The 16,777-nt window shown below is 46.2% G+C and overlaps 1 protein-coding gene and 1 long non-coding RNA gene across 3 annotated transcripts in view; one reads left to right on the top strand and one right to left on the bottom strand.

Annotated features, from left to right (window-relative positions):
• LOC125163523 (uncharacterized) overlaps positions 1-3,196 on the bottom strand; it is a 53,796-nt gene extending 50,600 nt beyond the window's left edge. The window contains exon 1 of the long non-coding RNA XR_007151489.1: positions 3,051-3,196. This is a non-coding gene — a long non-coding RNA (uncharacterized LOC125163523). The remainder of the gene's footprint in view (positions 1-3,050) is intronic.
• A 128-nt stretch (positions 3,197-3,324) lies between these two features.
• Positions 3,325-16,543, top strand: CHMP7 (charged multivesicular body protein 7). Of its 2 annotated transcripts, XM_047855407.1 has the most exons (11): positions 3,325-3,467; positions 3,678-3,857; positions 5,850-6,021; positions 11,776-11,961; positions 12,098-12,231; positions 13,107-13,155; positions 13,406-13,525; positions 13,812-13,910; positions 14,141-14,201; positions 14,688-14,867; positions 15,100-16,543. In XM_047855407.1, the coding sequence occupies exons 2-11, from the start codon at positions 3,715-3,717 to the stop codon at positions 15,150-15,152; spliced, it is 1,197 nt and encodes a 398-aa protein (XP_047711363.1). In that variant the 5' UTR covers positions 3,325-3,467; positions 3,678-3,714; the 3' UTR covers positions 15,153-16,543. The 2 variants fall into 2 exon arrangements, with proteins under 2 accessions (XP_047711363.1, XP_047711362.1); XM_047855406.1 differs by lacking the exon at positions 3,325-3,467 and having other exon boundaries at positions 3,492-3,857.
• Positions 16,544-16,777: the final 234 nt, after the last annotated feature.

The raw sequence follows: 16,777 nt of genomic DNA, 5'->3' as shown, positions 1-16,777 counted from the left end.
AATAGAATATTAACAAGTCTAGCTACTCCTCCTATAAATCTCATAGATTATGAATAATGTATTTTCTATTCCTCTTTTAGCCAAGTTCTAAAGGCTGTGAATTCAAGAGATGAGAACTAGAAATAACTGGATAATGTAGGAAGGCAGGCATATTTTCTACAGAAATAATGAGGCCTCCGCAAGCAAGCAGGAGAGGTAACATGTAGCTTTATAGAGGTGTTGCAGGGTTTAAAGCCTCTGCAACGTTTGTGCATTATAGCAGGAGTAAGGCTGCTTAGGCGTCTGATCAAAGACATATTGGGGCACCAGTAAATAAATACCACTGCCATGAAATGATATGGTGATGTTTCGGTGGCATTCTGTTCTTCAGACTTTCCAGGACTAAAGAGCTTCTGCAATCGCTCACATAGCTACAGCGGATATTACATTTAGAATCAGAAAGTGGGCGCTAGAAAAAAAGTCAAGATCAGCATGTAGAACCTTTAATTCACAGAGGAGGAATCTGCAAGGAAACCTGCATGCCTGAGGTCATTAGGCTACTACTGAGATGAGACCAGGATGCAGGTCTAGGTCATTTATTTATTCATTAAAAAAATTAAATGAAATCTAAGTGCCCAGGCTATTTGCTAGGTACAGAGTAAGAAACTTATACTCATCGATACGTCCCTACTCTCTCCCACCCAACCTCCTACCACAAATATCATACAGTTTCACTCAGAAATACTTTCGATGTCTTCAAAATATAAATACTTTTAATAAAACCTACATATCATTCCTTAATTTGCTAAATACCATCAAATATCCAGTTAATATTGGAAGTGCTAGTCATCAAAATGAGTTTTTATGATTATTTATGCAAATTGGATCCAAATTGGATAGAAAACATTGTACAATAAAAGTTTCTTTGTTATCATTATTTGTTGAGGAAATAAGGTCTTTAGCTAGTAGAATTCTCCAGTCTAGATTTTGCTGATGGTGACCTTAGTTTTCATTGAACATGTACCTCTACCTTCCAATTTTTTTTTTTTTAACTTCCATAAACTAGCACTTAGATCTAGTAGCTTGATCACACTCAGGTTCAATTTTTTGACAAAAATACTTCACAGGTGGCTCTACGTACTTGCTATCATATTACCTCAGGAGGCATGTAATTAATGTCTGGTTGTCTTTCTGTGATGTTACAATTAATCAGCAGGTGTTGCCAGACTGATCCATCCATTCTAAAATTCCAAGGTGCTATGTTAGATAGATTGTTCAGACGAGGCCTTTCTGAGGAAGTGACTTTTAAGCTGTGACTTAAAAGATGAAAAGGAGCCAGTTGTGCAGAGTAAATGGGAGTGTAGCAGCTGGAGGCCCTGAGATGAGAAAGAGCTTGCCATATACCTAGTCACCCCCTCAGGATCGGCGGAGCTTTTCTTTCTATTCTCCATTACTTCCAGTAGCCCCCCAATCTCCAAAAGGTGGAAGCAGAGAACCCTTGGCTTATAGGTGTCAGGAACCCAGTGGCCCTTTCAGGTACAGGTGGCCCCAGGTACGTAATGTTGCTCTCCTGAAAATGCTTAGGAGCAGGACTATTTTGACTTAGACTCAGAGACCTAGATGAGAAAACAACCTGGTTTCTCTCGTGACACAAACCAACCAGCCATTTTACTGAGCATGATGGCACAGCAGAGATGTGGTTCTTAGGGTACAACTGGGCACTAAAGAGGTAAGGATAGATTTTAACCAGTAATACTATTACAATAGGGAAAGTGTCCAGTGCAAATTTTACTTACCTTCCTTATACAGAGGTGACTAGGCCTTTCAAAGGGAAAATAAGGGAATAGGCAAGAGAATGAGGGGGTCTCAGTAGAGTCAGGGCAGTGATAAGTTACAAAAAGCTAGAAAGGGAGGTGATCCCTGTGAAACCCGTCTGGGTTTGCCAACTGACTTGTAGAAATTAGAGTAACCTTCCTCTTTCCACAGAAGCTGGGAGACAGGGTCAGACAGTCAAAATTTTTGACAACCTTGTGTTTTCTGAGGCAGCACTTTGAAGGGGGCTAGGTTTATCCTAGGGATATGGCCTTGAGCTGTTAGAAACTATGTTTGTTGAGGCCTTTGTAGGCCAAGGGTGACAGGCCTAGTCAAGAAGAGGGTTCAGAAGAACCCATCTAGAGTGTGGTCAGGGAGAGACTTCTTGTCAGTTGTTATAAATATCAAATGAGATATTGCCCTGAAAATGTTTGAAGAAATATAACACATCAATATCAGTTGACACCTTAATTCATATAACCAATCCTATCCCTTCCCCTCCTTCAAAATGCTTATTGAAATTCTTCCCTACAACTATGTTCCAACTACTAAACATCCTGCCATTTGGTGATAACACCTATTCTATGTACTATGTGCTAGGTACTTTACCTACATCATAATATTTCCTTCAAACAGAAAAGTTAGGTACTTGACCAAGGTCACACGGCCAATGAGTGGCAGAGCCAAGAATCATACACAACTCCAGTGATTGTTACCCAGTTCCATTAAACAAGAAACTCCTTACATCTTTCAAACCGTTCAATTAAAAAGAAAATCTATATATTCTTAACACACTGGACATGTTCATTGCTCACAAGATTTTTTTTGTAAGAATCTTATCATGCATGTGAGCTCTCATTCATTCCAACAAGATTCTGAGATATTAAACGGCAAGGGTCAAGCTGTGCACCTTCTAGTTTATGAAGTATTTCTTCAGCACCGCTATGTATCGTAGCACCATATTTAAGCCATTGTCCTGAGAGAACTAGGGAACGGGCTACAGAATAGTAAATGCTAACTGTACAGTCCAGGAAAGAGATCAACAACGAGTCAGGACAGTTGGGGAAGGTTTCAGGGAAGATTAGAATTGAGCTCCATCTTGAGGATCAGCAGGATATTGGCCCTGAGAAAGAAAAGAAGGGCACTCCAGGGCAGAAGGTGGGAAGCAAGAGTAATAGAAGCTCATATATCTTTCAAAATCAGTATATACATCGTCACAGAGCTTGAGTGACCGACAATTGTGCATCCGCTGATATTACCGTAAAAGGAAGCTGTCTTGGAAGTTTAAGTGTCTGAAGTAGAAGCTGGTCGAGCAGCGGCGTACTGTGATTCACCAGCGATCCTGACGCCTCTGGCGCCCCTTAGCGGGACTCTACAGTCCCACTACCTGAAACCACAATTTAGACGCATAAGCATTAGCCTCTCTATAATGTTTCGCCAAACTCTATGATCAGTAGGGGGCGGGACGCGCACCTACCCGCCGCGCACGCGCGAAGCCCTTCTTTCCGCACAAAGACTGTGGGAGAAGGGGTCGGCGCAAGCGCTTTGAGCCTCTCAGAAAATAGGGTCATCATCACGCCTCCTGGCGCAGGGAGGGCAGAGAGACGCAGGCGCTTGAGAAGGCGCGGGACTTATTTCACGCTAGGGGTGGCGATGACGTAATGACAGAGGAGGAGGTAGTCAAGGAACGGAAGCCGGGAGGGAAGTAGGGCGGAAGGGGAACAGGGCCGGGGTTGTGTTCGGAGCCTTGGCGGGGCTGGGGTTCCGATGTGGTCCCCGGAGCGGGAGGCCGAGGCCCCAGCCGGGGGAGACCCGGCGGGCCTACTGCCCCCCGAGTGGGAGGAGGATGAGGAGCGCATGTCCTTTCTGTTCTCCGCCTTCAAAAGGAGTCGCGAGGTGAACAGCACCGACTGGGACAGCAAGATGGGCTTCTGGGCTCCGTTGGTGCTGAGCCACAGCCGCCGCCAGGGGGTGGTGCGCCTGCGTCTGCGGGACTTGCAGGAGGCCTTTCAGCGCAAGGGCAGTGTCCCGCTGGGGCTGGCCACCGTGCTGCAGGACCTACTACGGTGAGGGCGGGCCCGGGCAAGGGGGCGGGGGTGGCTCCCTGAGGGTACCGCGCCCATGCCGGGGTCTGGCCCGCAGAAGCAGGTCTGTGTGTGTTCAGTGGGCGAAGGAGGACGAGAAGGAGGCTGTGTTAGGGGTGTGGAGGGAGAGGGAGACGGGCATCTGGCAAATTGGGGGTCCAGGATAGTGCGATTAGATTAGATCCAAACGGTGGGAGGAGAAACCTACCTGGCAGAAGTGACAATGACTTCTCTGGAGTGGAATCCCGTTGTGTAGTTATTTTGTAGGGGCTTCCAAATTTGAATTACCCTGGACAGAAGGTCTTTGAGATAGGATTTACTGAACTAAGGAAGGCAGGACTAAAAAGAAGGCAGTCGTGGGGAAGAGGTCTGTGGGGGATCTTGCCAGCAGCCCCCAGCACAGGTCATGTGTCTGGCCTGTCTTGGCTTGTCCTTGGCACGGGCTGTTTGAAGCAGAGGACACAAAGGAGGTTGAGGGCTTCACCGAGTACCTTGGTGCTCTGAGAAGGGCCTGTAGGTGCTACCTGTGCGACAGGTGCAGGGTTTGGGAGATACCTGAGGCGATAGCATGGATATCTAAGGTACCTCACTTAATAGTATGCAGATACTTTGCATATCATCTCGTTTCATCTGACCTCCTCAGCAGTCCTGCAGGCGAGATGATAGAATTATCCTCAGCAGACAGAACAGGAGACTGAGACTGAGGTCGAGCGATTTACTCAGGTTTATACAGCTAGTTCGATGAAATGCCAGGACTGGACCCCTACTCTCCTGATTCTAAATAATTTGCACATCACATGGTGCATATACTGAGAGCAGCCTGGCTAGCGTAGTACCTCCTTCAATGAATGAAGAAGAAAGTCAGTTTTGATGTTGCTTTGAGTTTTCTGCACTTCCTGATTTATCTCCCCGGTACCTTTCCATTGGCTGACATTGGCGGGACGAGCCGTTTCTGAAACTTCTTTTTTCTGAGAAAGCGTACTGTGCAAAGTTTGAGTTCCTGCCTGAAGCAGGATACGGAGGAGAACATAGCTTAAGTTGGTGAGGGACAAGAACAGTCTGGACTTCTTTATTGCGGTAGGACCTGTCCCTGCCTCTTGCCATCCAGAGACCTTTAAGACCTTGATATCTTCTCTCCCGGCTACTGGCACTCTGCTGACGTTTCCTGGTGCTTGATGGGGTCTGGCATCCAGAGAATTTTTGAGGAAGATAACTCTCCATGGAAGCAGCATAACATAGTAATTAACAGCTTTGCTTGAGGGCCAAGCGTTCTGGGCTCACACCCTGGCTGTACCACTTGCTAAATTATGTACCCCTCTATTTAAAGCTTCAGTTTGACCAAGTATAAGATGGTGATGATATCTGTAGTTAGGTTTCTTATGAGGATTTGAAATCCTATTCCTTATGTAGCCCGTTAGCATAGTGATTGGCCCATGGTAAGGGCTCAGTAAATGTAGCTGCTTATTACCAGTACCATAGAATGCTTAGGTCGTATCTCCACCCTAGCTCAGGAATAGCAGAAAACCTTTTCTCTGAACATCTTTGTGTATTTCCTCATGTCTTGCATTGACAGTAATCCATTACTGTTACTGTCATTTTATCATATTGAACTTCATTTGTAAACGAAGGTCTCAACATAGGCCTCATAGCCTGCTGTGCCTCTGCAGCCTTAGTGGAGCACTTGCCCTTTGGAGCCAAATTATAGTTCAGAGTTGGCCTCTCTCACCTCGGTCCCTCCATTTTCTCATGAACTAAAATGCCAAGGACGACATCCATCTCACAGAGTCGTCAATGGTGCTGACAGCTGGAGCAGAAACAATGCTGCTCATAATAGCTGGCACGGAGTAGGTACCTGATAATGGTATTTATGATGGTGATAATCAGATTTCTCTCTCGGGGGAAGAGGGTAGGTGGGGACTGGAACGGGACATTGCATCAAGCCTACTACGTGTCCTTTTCTTTCTTTGCCTGCAGCCGGGGGGAGCTGCAGCGGGAGTCAGACTTCATGGCCAGTGTAGACAGCAGCTGGATCTCCTGGGGGGTTGGAGTCTTCCTGCTGAAGCCCCTCAAGTGGACTCTTTCCAACATGCTAGGGGACAATAAGGTTCCTGCTGAAGAGGTGCTCGTGGCTGTGGAGCTGCTGAAGGTGGGTGCTCAGAAGGGAGAGGTGATGACCGGATCCTCCACGTTCCTGTGTCTATCCTTAGAAAAAGAGCATATCTTTTTTTACATGATGACAGAGTTGATAACTGACCTTTTGTAGCATTATTTAGTTGTTAGTTGGACTTGTGCATTTCAAGGGTGATACTCTGTCTAGGAATTGTCCATAACATACGGTTGATTATTTTCTGTATGTGTAGAAATTAGTGATAAGCTAAAGTGTAGAAAATTCTTTGCCTTCTGTAGTTTACTGGCAAGAGTTTCTCAGGATTCCTGAGGACCTTGTGACTTCAGCTTTGCCTTCCCTTAAATCAGCACACCAAGTTCAGATTTCCTCTTCTGTGACTACACCCTTTCCCCTTCCAGCTTACCGATGGCCTTAGTGATGGTCACTGAAGAGGCCACCAGGCCTGTGGTCCCTTCATGCCCTCTTGGTCGGTCAGCTTCCTCCTGGCCTGTCTTCCCTAGCCAGCCTCCAGCACGCACCCAGCTTCTTGCGGCTCCCCCGGTCCACCCCAGAGACACCAGCACTTGTACTGCCTTAGACCAACCCCACAGTCTGCCATCCCTGCCAGACAGAATCACGCTGTCACCAAGACTGGGGTCCCCTTCACAGTCCCCAGCTCCAGGAGGGCCCTCACAGCCACTCTTCAGCCCAGTTTACTAGTCCTTTCCCAGCCTGCACTCACGTGCCTTCCATTCTCCCCTTCTGCGACTCTGCTGACAGTTCATTGAGAAGGTAGGATCTCCTGTCAGACCTTCAGCTTTCTGTCCTACATCCAGTTTACGGTCTTCTGAGCCTTTCTTTCTCCCTAAGCTCAGAGGATGAAGTGTCCATCCTCTCTTCCACGTGTGCTCTTGAGTCTGTCCCTACCCTGCTGTCCCCTTGTCCCATCAGCTAGCCTCTTGATCTGTACATTCTGTCTCCTATCTCCCTCTTCTTCCTCAGCCTCGAAACCCGCTCAGGTTTTTCCGATCACAGAATGACTCCTGTGTGGGACCCGGCCGCTGCCTAGTTAATGCTCTGTCTCTCTCCTTCTTGACCAAGCTTTGTTGTCACCACTTCCTCACCTTCCACACGCTCTTTAATGCAGTGCACACCACTCCACCGAAGCCGACTGAACACCGGGTAGCAGAAGTATGCTGTAGACAGTACTTACTTTTTTTTTTCTTTAATGTTTATTTATTTTGGGGAGACAGAGTGCAAGCGGGGGAGGGGCAGAGAGAGAGGGAGACACAGAATCCGAAGCCAGGTCCAGGCCCTGAGCTGTCAGCGCAGAGCCCGACGCGGGGCACGAACTCACAAACTGTGAGATCATGATCTCGGCCAAAGTAGGACGCCCAACCAACTGAGCCATGCAGGCGCCCCGACAGCACGCACTTTTGAAACTCACAGACCAAGCCCAACCTCAGGACCCTCGCATAGTCCCGGAGGCTTCCACACAGCCGGAGCCAGCTCTCGATCTTCATCCCTTACCCCAAGAGAGGCTCTGATTTCTTGTCACCTTGACAGACTCCCAACCCTCTCTGCCTCAGACTGAGGTGGGGATCTCCAGAATTTGCCACCTCTCCTTGTCTCTCACCATTGGACCGAGCAGCATGCTTCAAAGGAAGGGCTCTTTCTCCTTTCCCACCCACATGGTTATCCTCCCACCCAGCGCCCTGACCTCCAGGACTTAGCCAAGGCCACACAGAAACCACAGGATGGTTTGCGTGGTTCTGGGCCAAGCTCCGTTCCTCTTTGCAGGCTCTTACCTCAAGTGTTTTCCAACTGGAGTAAAGGGAGGTAGACCCATTTACCCCCACAGATGTGGTTTAGGATTCATAGTCTTTTGAGAGCAAAGGCAGAAAAGGGGGCAGGAATGGAATAAATAACCTAGATCTTCCAAGAACCAACAGTACTTTTTAACCACAGTGCCGTTTAATCTTACTTAAGTAGAAAAATAAATCTAGCTCCGCACCGACCTGGTTCTGTTAAGTCTATGCCCAGTTTACATCACTAAATAGAGCACTCAACACTTAAGCTCATTCTGTAACATATATGGTAACTTCACTGTCTTTTCCTGGGGTGGAATCTTGTGTTAATGTGTGAAACTGAAGGGTCTTATCTGGATATTTTTTTTAAAACAAAGTCTACTTCTGAGGTAAATTGATTTTTCCCAAGTCTGGCCACAGAAAGCCAATAACTTTTTATTTGATTTGATAAAAATAACCAAAAAGTAAAAATTGCCCGTAAGTTTTGCTATTTAAAATAATTATGCAAGGAAATGAATGTTTCCTTTCTGTTCATCCCATTTCTGTCTCTTTGGGTACATTCCTTTCTGTTCATGTGGGCACACACATGCGTGTGTTTGTGTGTTCGCATATTTTCTTACTGATCCTGTCTCACACTGTTACTTTCTCTCTTTTTAAAAAATTTTTTTTAACATTTATGTATTTTTGAGGGATAGAGAGAGAGACAGAGTGCGAGCAGGGGAGGGGCAGAGAGAGAGGGAGACACAAAATCTGAAGCAGGCTCCAGGATCTGAGCTGTCAGTACAGAGCCCAGTGTGGGGCTTGAACCCATGAATAATGAGATCATGACCTGAGCCAAAGTCGGACACTTAACCTACGGAGCCACCCAGGAGCCCCCACACCGTTACTTTCTGTTTTATTTTATTGTTAGCATTTAATGCTTTCTAAAAATGTTATTTAGTTGTTTACTTGTTTATAATCTGTCTCTCCTACCAGATAGGAGATGTTCCATTGGCCCTGGAACTCTGGGAACGGTTCCTGCTACATAGTAGAGAGTCAATAAACATATGTTGAATAAATAAATGAACATGCCCATACGTACAAAAATATGTATGCACATACGCTCCATTTTTTTCCAGAAATAGAATCTTACTTTATTTATTGGTCTGCAGCCTGCCTTTTTTTTTTCTTTACACTTATTAGTATAAGTATCTTTCCCTATATAATATAGATGTACTTCATTCCTTTGGATGGCTGCATAAAAATCTATAGAAGTGCCACAATTTATGCAATAGTTATGTCCACACAGATGGACATTTAAGTTATTCTAATTTCTCTGTTACAAAAAAAAAATACTTTGACAGCCTTGTGTGTACATCTATGTGCAGTACTTCCATTTTTATTTTTATGGATTAATTTCTAGAAATGCTTATGCACAGAAATTGCCAAATTACTTTTCAAAAGTTTGTGCTAATTCACACTTTCATTCAAGTGTTCAGTGTCCCCACATCCTTGCCAGCACTGGATAACATGAGTCTTTTACATTTTGCTGGTACGACAAATAAAAATGATATTTCCTAGTTCGGATTTGAGCATCGTTTCCCCTATCTGCTGGCCATTTATGTATCTCCTTCTGTGCGTTGCCTATTTATATCCTTTGCCTGTTTTTTATTGGATTGTTTGTCTTTTATATTTATAGGAGTTTTTTTATGTATTAGGAGTAGATATAATATAGTTAGCATTAAGGATGTAAATATTGTTTTCCAGTCTCTTGTTTGCTTTTCGTTTTTATTTATGATGTCTTTTACCATATAGAAGTTTCCATATTTCTATAATCACATCTCTAAAATTTTCCTTTATGGCTGCTGAATTTCTGGTTTTGCTTACAAAGTCATCCTCTACTTCAAGGTTAATTAGATTCAAAAAAATTTTTTAATGTTTATTTATTTTTGAAGGAGAGAGACAGAGAGTGAGCAGGGTAGGAGTAGAGAGATAGGGAGACACAGAATCCAAGCAGGCTCCAGGCTCTGAGCTGTCAGCACAGAGCCTGATACGGGACTTGAACTCACAAACCATGAGATCATGACCTGAGCTGAAGTCGGACAGTCAACCAACTGAGCCACCCAGGCACCCCAAGGTTAAACTTCCTCAATTTAAATTTCGGTAATTTGGCATTTGTTTTTGTGTATCTGGTGAGGAAAAACTATTTTCTTCCAGGTGGATAGCCAGTTTTAACCTTTATTAATGTTGTTTACTGTTAATCTGTTGGTTGGATACCACACTGTTCTTACTACGTAGCTTTATAGTAAGCATTATTATTTGACAGGGCAGGTAAACCAAATGAAAACTTTAGTTTCTATCTTATTAGACTCTTCTGCTGCCTTTGACACTATGGACTACTCGCTTGTTAAAATTTTCCATTTCTTTGATTTTATTTCATTACACTATGGGTTCTTGGTGGTGCTCTGGGTAGCTCTTACGAGTTCCTTCATCACTTAAACATTGGTCTTCATTCAGCTTATTACTTTGCTTTCTGAATTTCCTTGGGTAACTCATTTACACTTGGGATTTTAATTACCTTCTATATGCTTGAGGACCTTCAGAGTCCTTTCATATATGTTCTGTTCTGGTGTCTCCCTTGAGCTTCAGATTTGTACCCAATTATCTGCTGTATGTATCTTCTTGAATGTACCTCAAGCATCCCAAAAAACGTGTCCAAAATGGAATGTTTTGTCTTTCCTGTAAAATATGCTTTTCCTTCTGTGTTCTTGCTATTAGTTAGTTAATAGCATCACATCCACCTTGTTACTCATGCCAGAGCCCAGGAGTCATCCCAGACTCGTCTTTCTCCTTCCACCCCATGCCCAGGTACCATGGACTGCTTGTTTTATCTTCTGAATTCTTCTTGAACCCATCCCTTCTCTGTCCCTACTGGCATTGCCCTGTTCAGTCTCTCCTAGTCTCTTGCATAAATGGTCTCTCTGCCTCTAAGCCTACCTCCTATAACCCACCCTGTCCCACTTGTCAGCTAGATCTGTTACTCCAGCCTTGGTATTTCCCTTCCATGACTACCCACCATCTGCAGATAAAGGACAGCAAAGAATCTGCTGCACCTTCTGTAAGAGAGAAGTGCTTCTGCTCTCTCTCCCCTTCCTGTCCCCTCCCATAAACACCTTATTGACTCATACTCTATGCCATTGCTCATGACCGTCCCTCTTCCTAAGATGCTCTTCCCACCTACCTCACCTAGGGACTTACTCACCCTTCAGAATTCTGCTCAACAACCATTTTCTCCCCCAAGCAATCTCTGAACTCCTGGGTATTCCTTCCCTACATTTCATAGCACTTTGTGCCTAATTCAGTAAATATTGTTTGCAGAGGACTGAGAGCAATTTCCATGTAGGAGGAACACGGTGGCATTGTTTCTTGAAACTTCTATTTCTTAGGCTGTTCACAAAAACCCTGTCCTACCTGGTTGTCACATACTTCTCTCTTGAGACGCATTATAGACTCAGTAATGCTCTTGTTTGTAGTGTCAGAAGTTGGCATAAAAATGGAAAGACCAGCATTGAAAGGGAATACAGACGCCATCTCATCCACCTTCTTCAGTTTGTGAGAGGGATGCTGAGGACCCGTGAGACTGACTGGTGCAGGGCCAGATAGGCAGGGCCTAAAACCAAGCCTCAGGTCTCGGTCATGGCCGCGCCAGCACACCACACTTCCTTCTCCTTCCTTTGCCTCTCGGGAGACACAGAAACATAAAGTCCCAAATGGATGTGCAAGGACAGAGATATCATGTACCTCGTTTCATCCATATACACCAAATTTCCTCCAGGGTTTAAAAAACACAAATCCTTTTTCCTTTTCCAAAGCTGCTACTTCAGGGAGGGCAGGACCAGCGCTCCCTGCTCTTGTCCTGCACGATCACGGTTTGGAAACATGGGGTCAGGACTCTGGGCTCCATGAGGAGTGGCCAGGCCCATAAGCACATTCGCCTTCCCTGCAGGAGAAGGCCGAGGAGGTGTATCGTCTGTATCAGAACTCCCCTCTCTCCTCCCACCCTGTGGTGGCCCTGTCCGAGCTGAGCACCCTGTGTGCAGGCTCCTGCCCGGATGAGAGGACCTTCTACTTGGTGTTGCTGCAGCTGCAGAAAGAGAAGAGAGTCACGGTTCTCGAGCAGAATGGGGAAAAGGTATGGAAGTCCAGTTGTTCATCCAGTGACTCCCCAATGGCTTATTAAGTGTATACTGACATGCCCACCAGCATTCCTGCCTGGGACTTCTCAGCATTCGTGGTAGGGGCCCTAGTAATTTGTCCCTGTCCCTCAGATTGTGAAGTTTGCCCGAGGGCCACATGCCAAGGTCTCTCCTGTCAACGACGTAGATGTTGGGGTATACCAGCTGATGCAGAGTGAACAGCTGCTCTCACGCAAAGTGGAGTCCTTATCCCAGGAAGCAGAGAGGTAACTACCCCTGAGCTGAGCACCCTCCGACCCCCACCCCTGGCTGGCCCTCAGAGCCAGCAAAGCATTGGTGTCTGTGGGCTCTTTTTTTTTTTTTTTTTTGAGAAAGGTTATTTTTTTATTTTTTTTTTTTACTAATTACAAAGTACTAACTGCTCAATGCAGCAATTGTGCAAAATAGAATATCATAAAAGAGAAAAAATGAATTTTTATTCTTCCCCCAGAGATTACATCTGTTAGCATTATGTTTATGCACTTCCATGCCGGTATCCATTTAACCAGTGTTCGTCGAGCCAGGCCTTAACTTAGGGACTTGGAAATACAGTAGTGAACAAGACAGGTCTCTGCCTTCCAGGGTCTTTCTGAGGGATTCCTGCTCTTCCCCTTGGATGGCCATACAAGGCATCCCTGCTAAAGGCACATGAACACTTCTCCAAAAAGTAGGCTATATGGACATTGAATTAAAATGCTGTCTCCTTCTTACAGCGGGAGAAACCCAACATTGTGGGACAACCAGGGACTGTGTCCAAGGTCATTGTTGGTGTTAGGATTTGATTCCTTATCTCCTGGCTTCCGAAATGGGAATCTGTTGTTAAGGTGTCTTGTTGGCACATTCTCTCTCCCCGTGGGCTGAAACAGCCTATCCTCAGTCAGTTTGCCTTTCTTGCACGCATATGTTCAAGTTTATGTCTCAGCTTGCTGCAGGAGTGTGCCAGTGGGCTGTTGGGCATTATTTTTCTAGCCTTTGGGTGGAATGGGTTTGGTTTTCAGATTTGAAACTACCTTACCTAAGTGGGGCTCTTAGGGACTTTTCAGGACACTACCACCCCCATCCTATGCCATGGTCCTCTTGATCTGTCCCCTGTGTTTCATAGGTGTAAAGAAGAAGCCCGCCGGGCATGCCGAGCAGGAAAGAAACAACTGGTAAGTTTTCTCTTTTCCCCTCCAGCTGTGTACCTGTGCCCTGGGCTGGCAGTGGGAGGTGGCGTCCCAGCGGTTCAGAGCGGAGCTTGGGTCTCGGGGGGAAGAGTCTGCAGGTGGTCTGGGTACCACAGCTTGTTTTACAAGTGAGAGAGGAGGAGGCCTGAGATGGTCTTATCATGTGGGAAAGCCTTCCTCTGGCCCACCTAACTGACCCTGACCAAGTCTCCATGCTCCCACCTCCCCCGTCCAGGCACTGAGATCTCTCAAGGCCAAGCAACGGACAGAGAAGCGCATTGAAGCCCTTCATGCCAAGCTAGACACTGTTCAAGGCATCCTGGACCGGATCTATGCCTCCCAAACAGATCAGATGGTAGTCACTGCCCCTCTGCTCCAGTACCTGGGTGGTCTCTCCGGGATACGTTCCTCATTCCCTCCACTGTGGCTTTGATGTTTGGAGGAGGCCTGGGTTTTTTCAAGATATGGTTGGGATTTTGCTTCTCCTGTTGGAAAGTTTTGGCCTCGGTGAACATGGGAGGAATCAAGTGTGGATGTTTAAAACAAACAAACCCCCAAATTATCTTTTGGAGATGCAACACTATTGTATGTATTTTGCCCATTGTTCTTCATTTGCACTGATAACTTTGCTTTCTGTTTAGGTTTTCAATGCCTATCAGGCCGGGGTAGGAGCACTAAAACTCTCTATGAAGGATGTCACAGTGGAGAAGGCAGAGAGCCTTGTGGATCAGATCCAAGAGGTACAGGAAGGGGCCAGGGAGGAAAATCACAGGAGGAAGTAACTGAGGGCAGGTGTGACTTTGCTATACTTCATCCTTTCCCAAACTTGACTCTTTACCTTGTGAATTTGAAGAAGATTTTTTGATTCTCAGATGGGGCAGCATTACTTGGTAACCCTGAACATTGAGACCAAAAGACAGACCTTCGAGATGCCGCTCAGTGTTCAAGGCCTTACGCTTTTCTCTTACAGCTGTGTGACACCCAGGATGAAGTTTCTCAGACTCTGGCGGGTGGGGTGACCAATGGCTTAGGTGAGTTGACATGACAGTTCTTTTCTTTCTTCCTTCCTAAGAGGCCTTCACTTGTTTGTGCTGTGATAGTTTTGATCACAGATCCACTTTTCCTGGTGCAGGCAGCACTCTCCTCTCTCTGGGGCTCCTTCGTGGCAGTAGTTAGAAGGAACTGTCATCCCCCTTGGTAGGCTATACTGTTGACCCCTCTGGACTGCAGTAATCTTGACTCATTAGACTTCTGAATGGAAGATCCTTCTTCAAGGGCAAGGGAAAGCAGGGTTACTTCTGTGGTGTTAGCAAAATATACCCTCTAGGTGACTTAGCTCTGTGTGTGGGAAGAATATTTGCTTGAAGGCACCCTCTTCCTCTCAACTCACAGGCTTTTTTTTGACCTACAAGGAGGCCTGGACGTTTTTGCAAAGCTGAGCTTAGTTTTGCCTTTACTCAATCCTTGACTCATCCTCCCTTGGCTTTATGTGTTCTCATGTCATCTTTTCTTTGCAGATTTTGACAGTGAGGAACTGGAGAAGGAATTGGACATCCTTCTTCAGGATACCACCAAAGAACATTTTGATCTGCCTGAAAACCCCCCTGAGACATTTTATACCAACAGTGTGCCTAACCCTAGGATCTCGGACGCTGAACTTGAAGCCGAACTTGAGAAACTGTCCTTATCAGAGGGAGGTAGGGAACTGTATTCCCAGGATTGCTGGTGGGCACAGGGCCCTCTGGCTGACGGTAGCCAGGCACGGGGTTGGTGAGTCGCAGCCCAATTGCTCAATTTGCCAGGGTGCCAAACCCCATAAGGGAGTTGTGGGCTCATTATTTATATTAAGACTCAATCCTTTAAACACTGGGATGCTTTCACCTTAAAGATCCACCTGGCAGAGTATTCAGTCATTTCTTCTCCTTGCAGGTTTGGTCCCAAGCAGTAAATCTCCAAAAAGGCAATTGGAACCGACTCTCTAAAGCCATTCTAGGACCCTCAAGTGAAGGACCCTCATGTAAAAGAGAGACCAGGCTTGTGTGTGTGTACATAGTTATTTAAATGAGAAACTCTCAGAATTTGTTGGGAAGAGGAGGAAGGAAAACTACTCTGATTTATCTGGATGCTACCGCTTACTACAGGACAGATGTAATTTCTGGAAGCGTGCTCCCAAGGCGTGCTCCCAGCTGGTGTCATGGACCTGCCTTCTCATCTTTATAGTGCCACAATTTATACAGTTCTGTGTTTGACCTGTCGTCTCTCATAGCCTGCAGTTCTTGCCATTGGCTCCGTTAGGTTTGTCTTCACCCACCAGCTTTGTTCCAGCCAATGAAGGTGAAAGAGTTGCAGCCTTGCCAAATCAAAATCAGTCCCTTCTCCCTGCCCCACTGTTTTCTCGAGGACTCTGTAAGGTTGGGTAAACAACGTGTTCCAGTCTCCCTCTGGTTTCCTTGGTATTGAGAAGAATGAGAATCTAATAGCTGCCACTTGGTGGAGAAACATACAGTGTGAAAGGTTGTTCTCCTGTGGGGTCACTGGCCAAATTCTCCAGGTGTTCAGAGAAAGAGGTCACCCCTGAGTGTTAGAATCGTGACAGCTGGAGAGGGGGCTTGTGTAGTTGGTGGATGCTGCTGCCTCTTCCGTCTTACGCAGAAGATCTGCTGACTGGAGAGTTATTCTTAGTCTTTTGAACTTGAGGGGGAGAAGCCTAGGTGACCGTAGGGCCCCAGGTGTCCAAACTCCATATGTTCTTTTAATGAGGCATAATCTTTGCCTTGCCCCCATCCTGGAGTAACTTCCACATAACTTACATGTGTGTGTCAGAACAAACCACACAACCGCACGCCTCCCCTTCTTGAGCCTGGCACACAACCATGGGTTCTTGGTTTGAACTTCAGAAGCATTTCACTTTGTAGCCCACTGCTCAGGGCAGGGGATCTGAGCCAGGATGTGCAATAGAAACAGAAGATTGTGGCCTTCCGCCATGTCTGCTGTGTGCTTCCCCGGTCCTGCGCTATACCTGTCCTGCCTCCTGAAGTCCTGTCTTCCTACTTCCTTTGATGCATTGGGGAGGATGGTGCAGGGGGGCAGACAGGAAGGTCTGAATGTTCTGGCAACGGGGAGGAGAAAGGAGGACAGCCACGCTGCCACTCTGCTGCCACAGTACAAGTATTTCTGCCTGGAGCCCTTTGCCCTGTCCCTCCTCCCTGAGGTGCTGTAGAGCCAAGGGAATTTGCTCCAGGCCAGGAGCATGAATTCCTGTTCAGCATTTTCTCTCCTACTTGACCTTGGTAAACTGAAATGTTGGGGGTGAAGAGAAACAATCACTATTTTTTCTTTTTTATCTGGTAAATAATTAAAAGAAAAAATCCGAGTGCTTGTCCTTGTCTCTTTTTACATCGTATGACGTTTCTTGTGCTGTCACGCCTCCCTGCTCCCACTTCCAGCAGACGCACACGCTTCAGGCTGCAGGAGAATGTGCAGTAGCTGCCGTGTGAGCACCGAGCTGCCATAAGCTGGGCAGGAGGCCTGGCCGCTCTCACACGGATGCCCTTCTGGGGAAGAGGCATTGTTTGAATGGCCTGGGTTCAGGGCCTGTGCCATCATG

This window comes from Prionailurus viverrinus, chromosome B1 (genome assembly GCF_022837055.1).
Source record: "Prionailurus viverrinus isolate Anna chromosome B1, UM_Priviv_1.0, whole genome shotgun sequence".
In the NCBI taxonomy this organism is placed as follows: Eukaryota; Metazoa; Chordata; class Mammalia; order Carnivora; family Felidae; genus Prionailurus; species Prionailurus viverrinus.
Note: the sequence above shows the minus strand (reverse complement) of the source record. Positions and strands in the feature narration are given on the sequence as shown.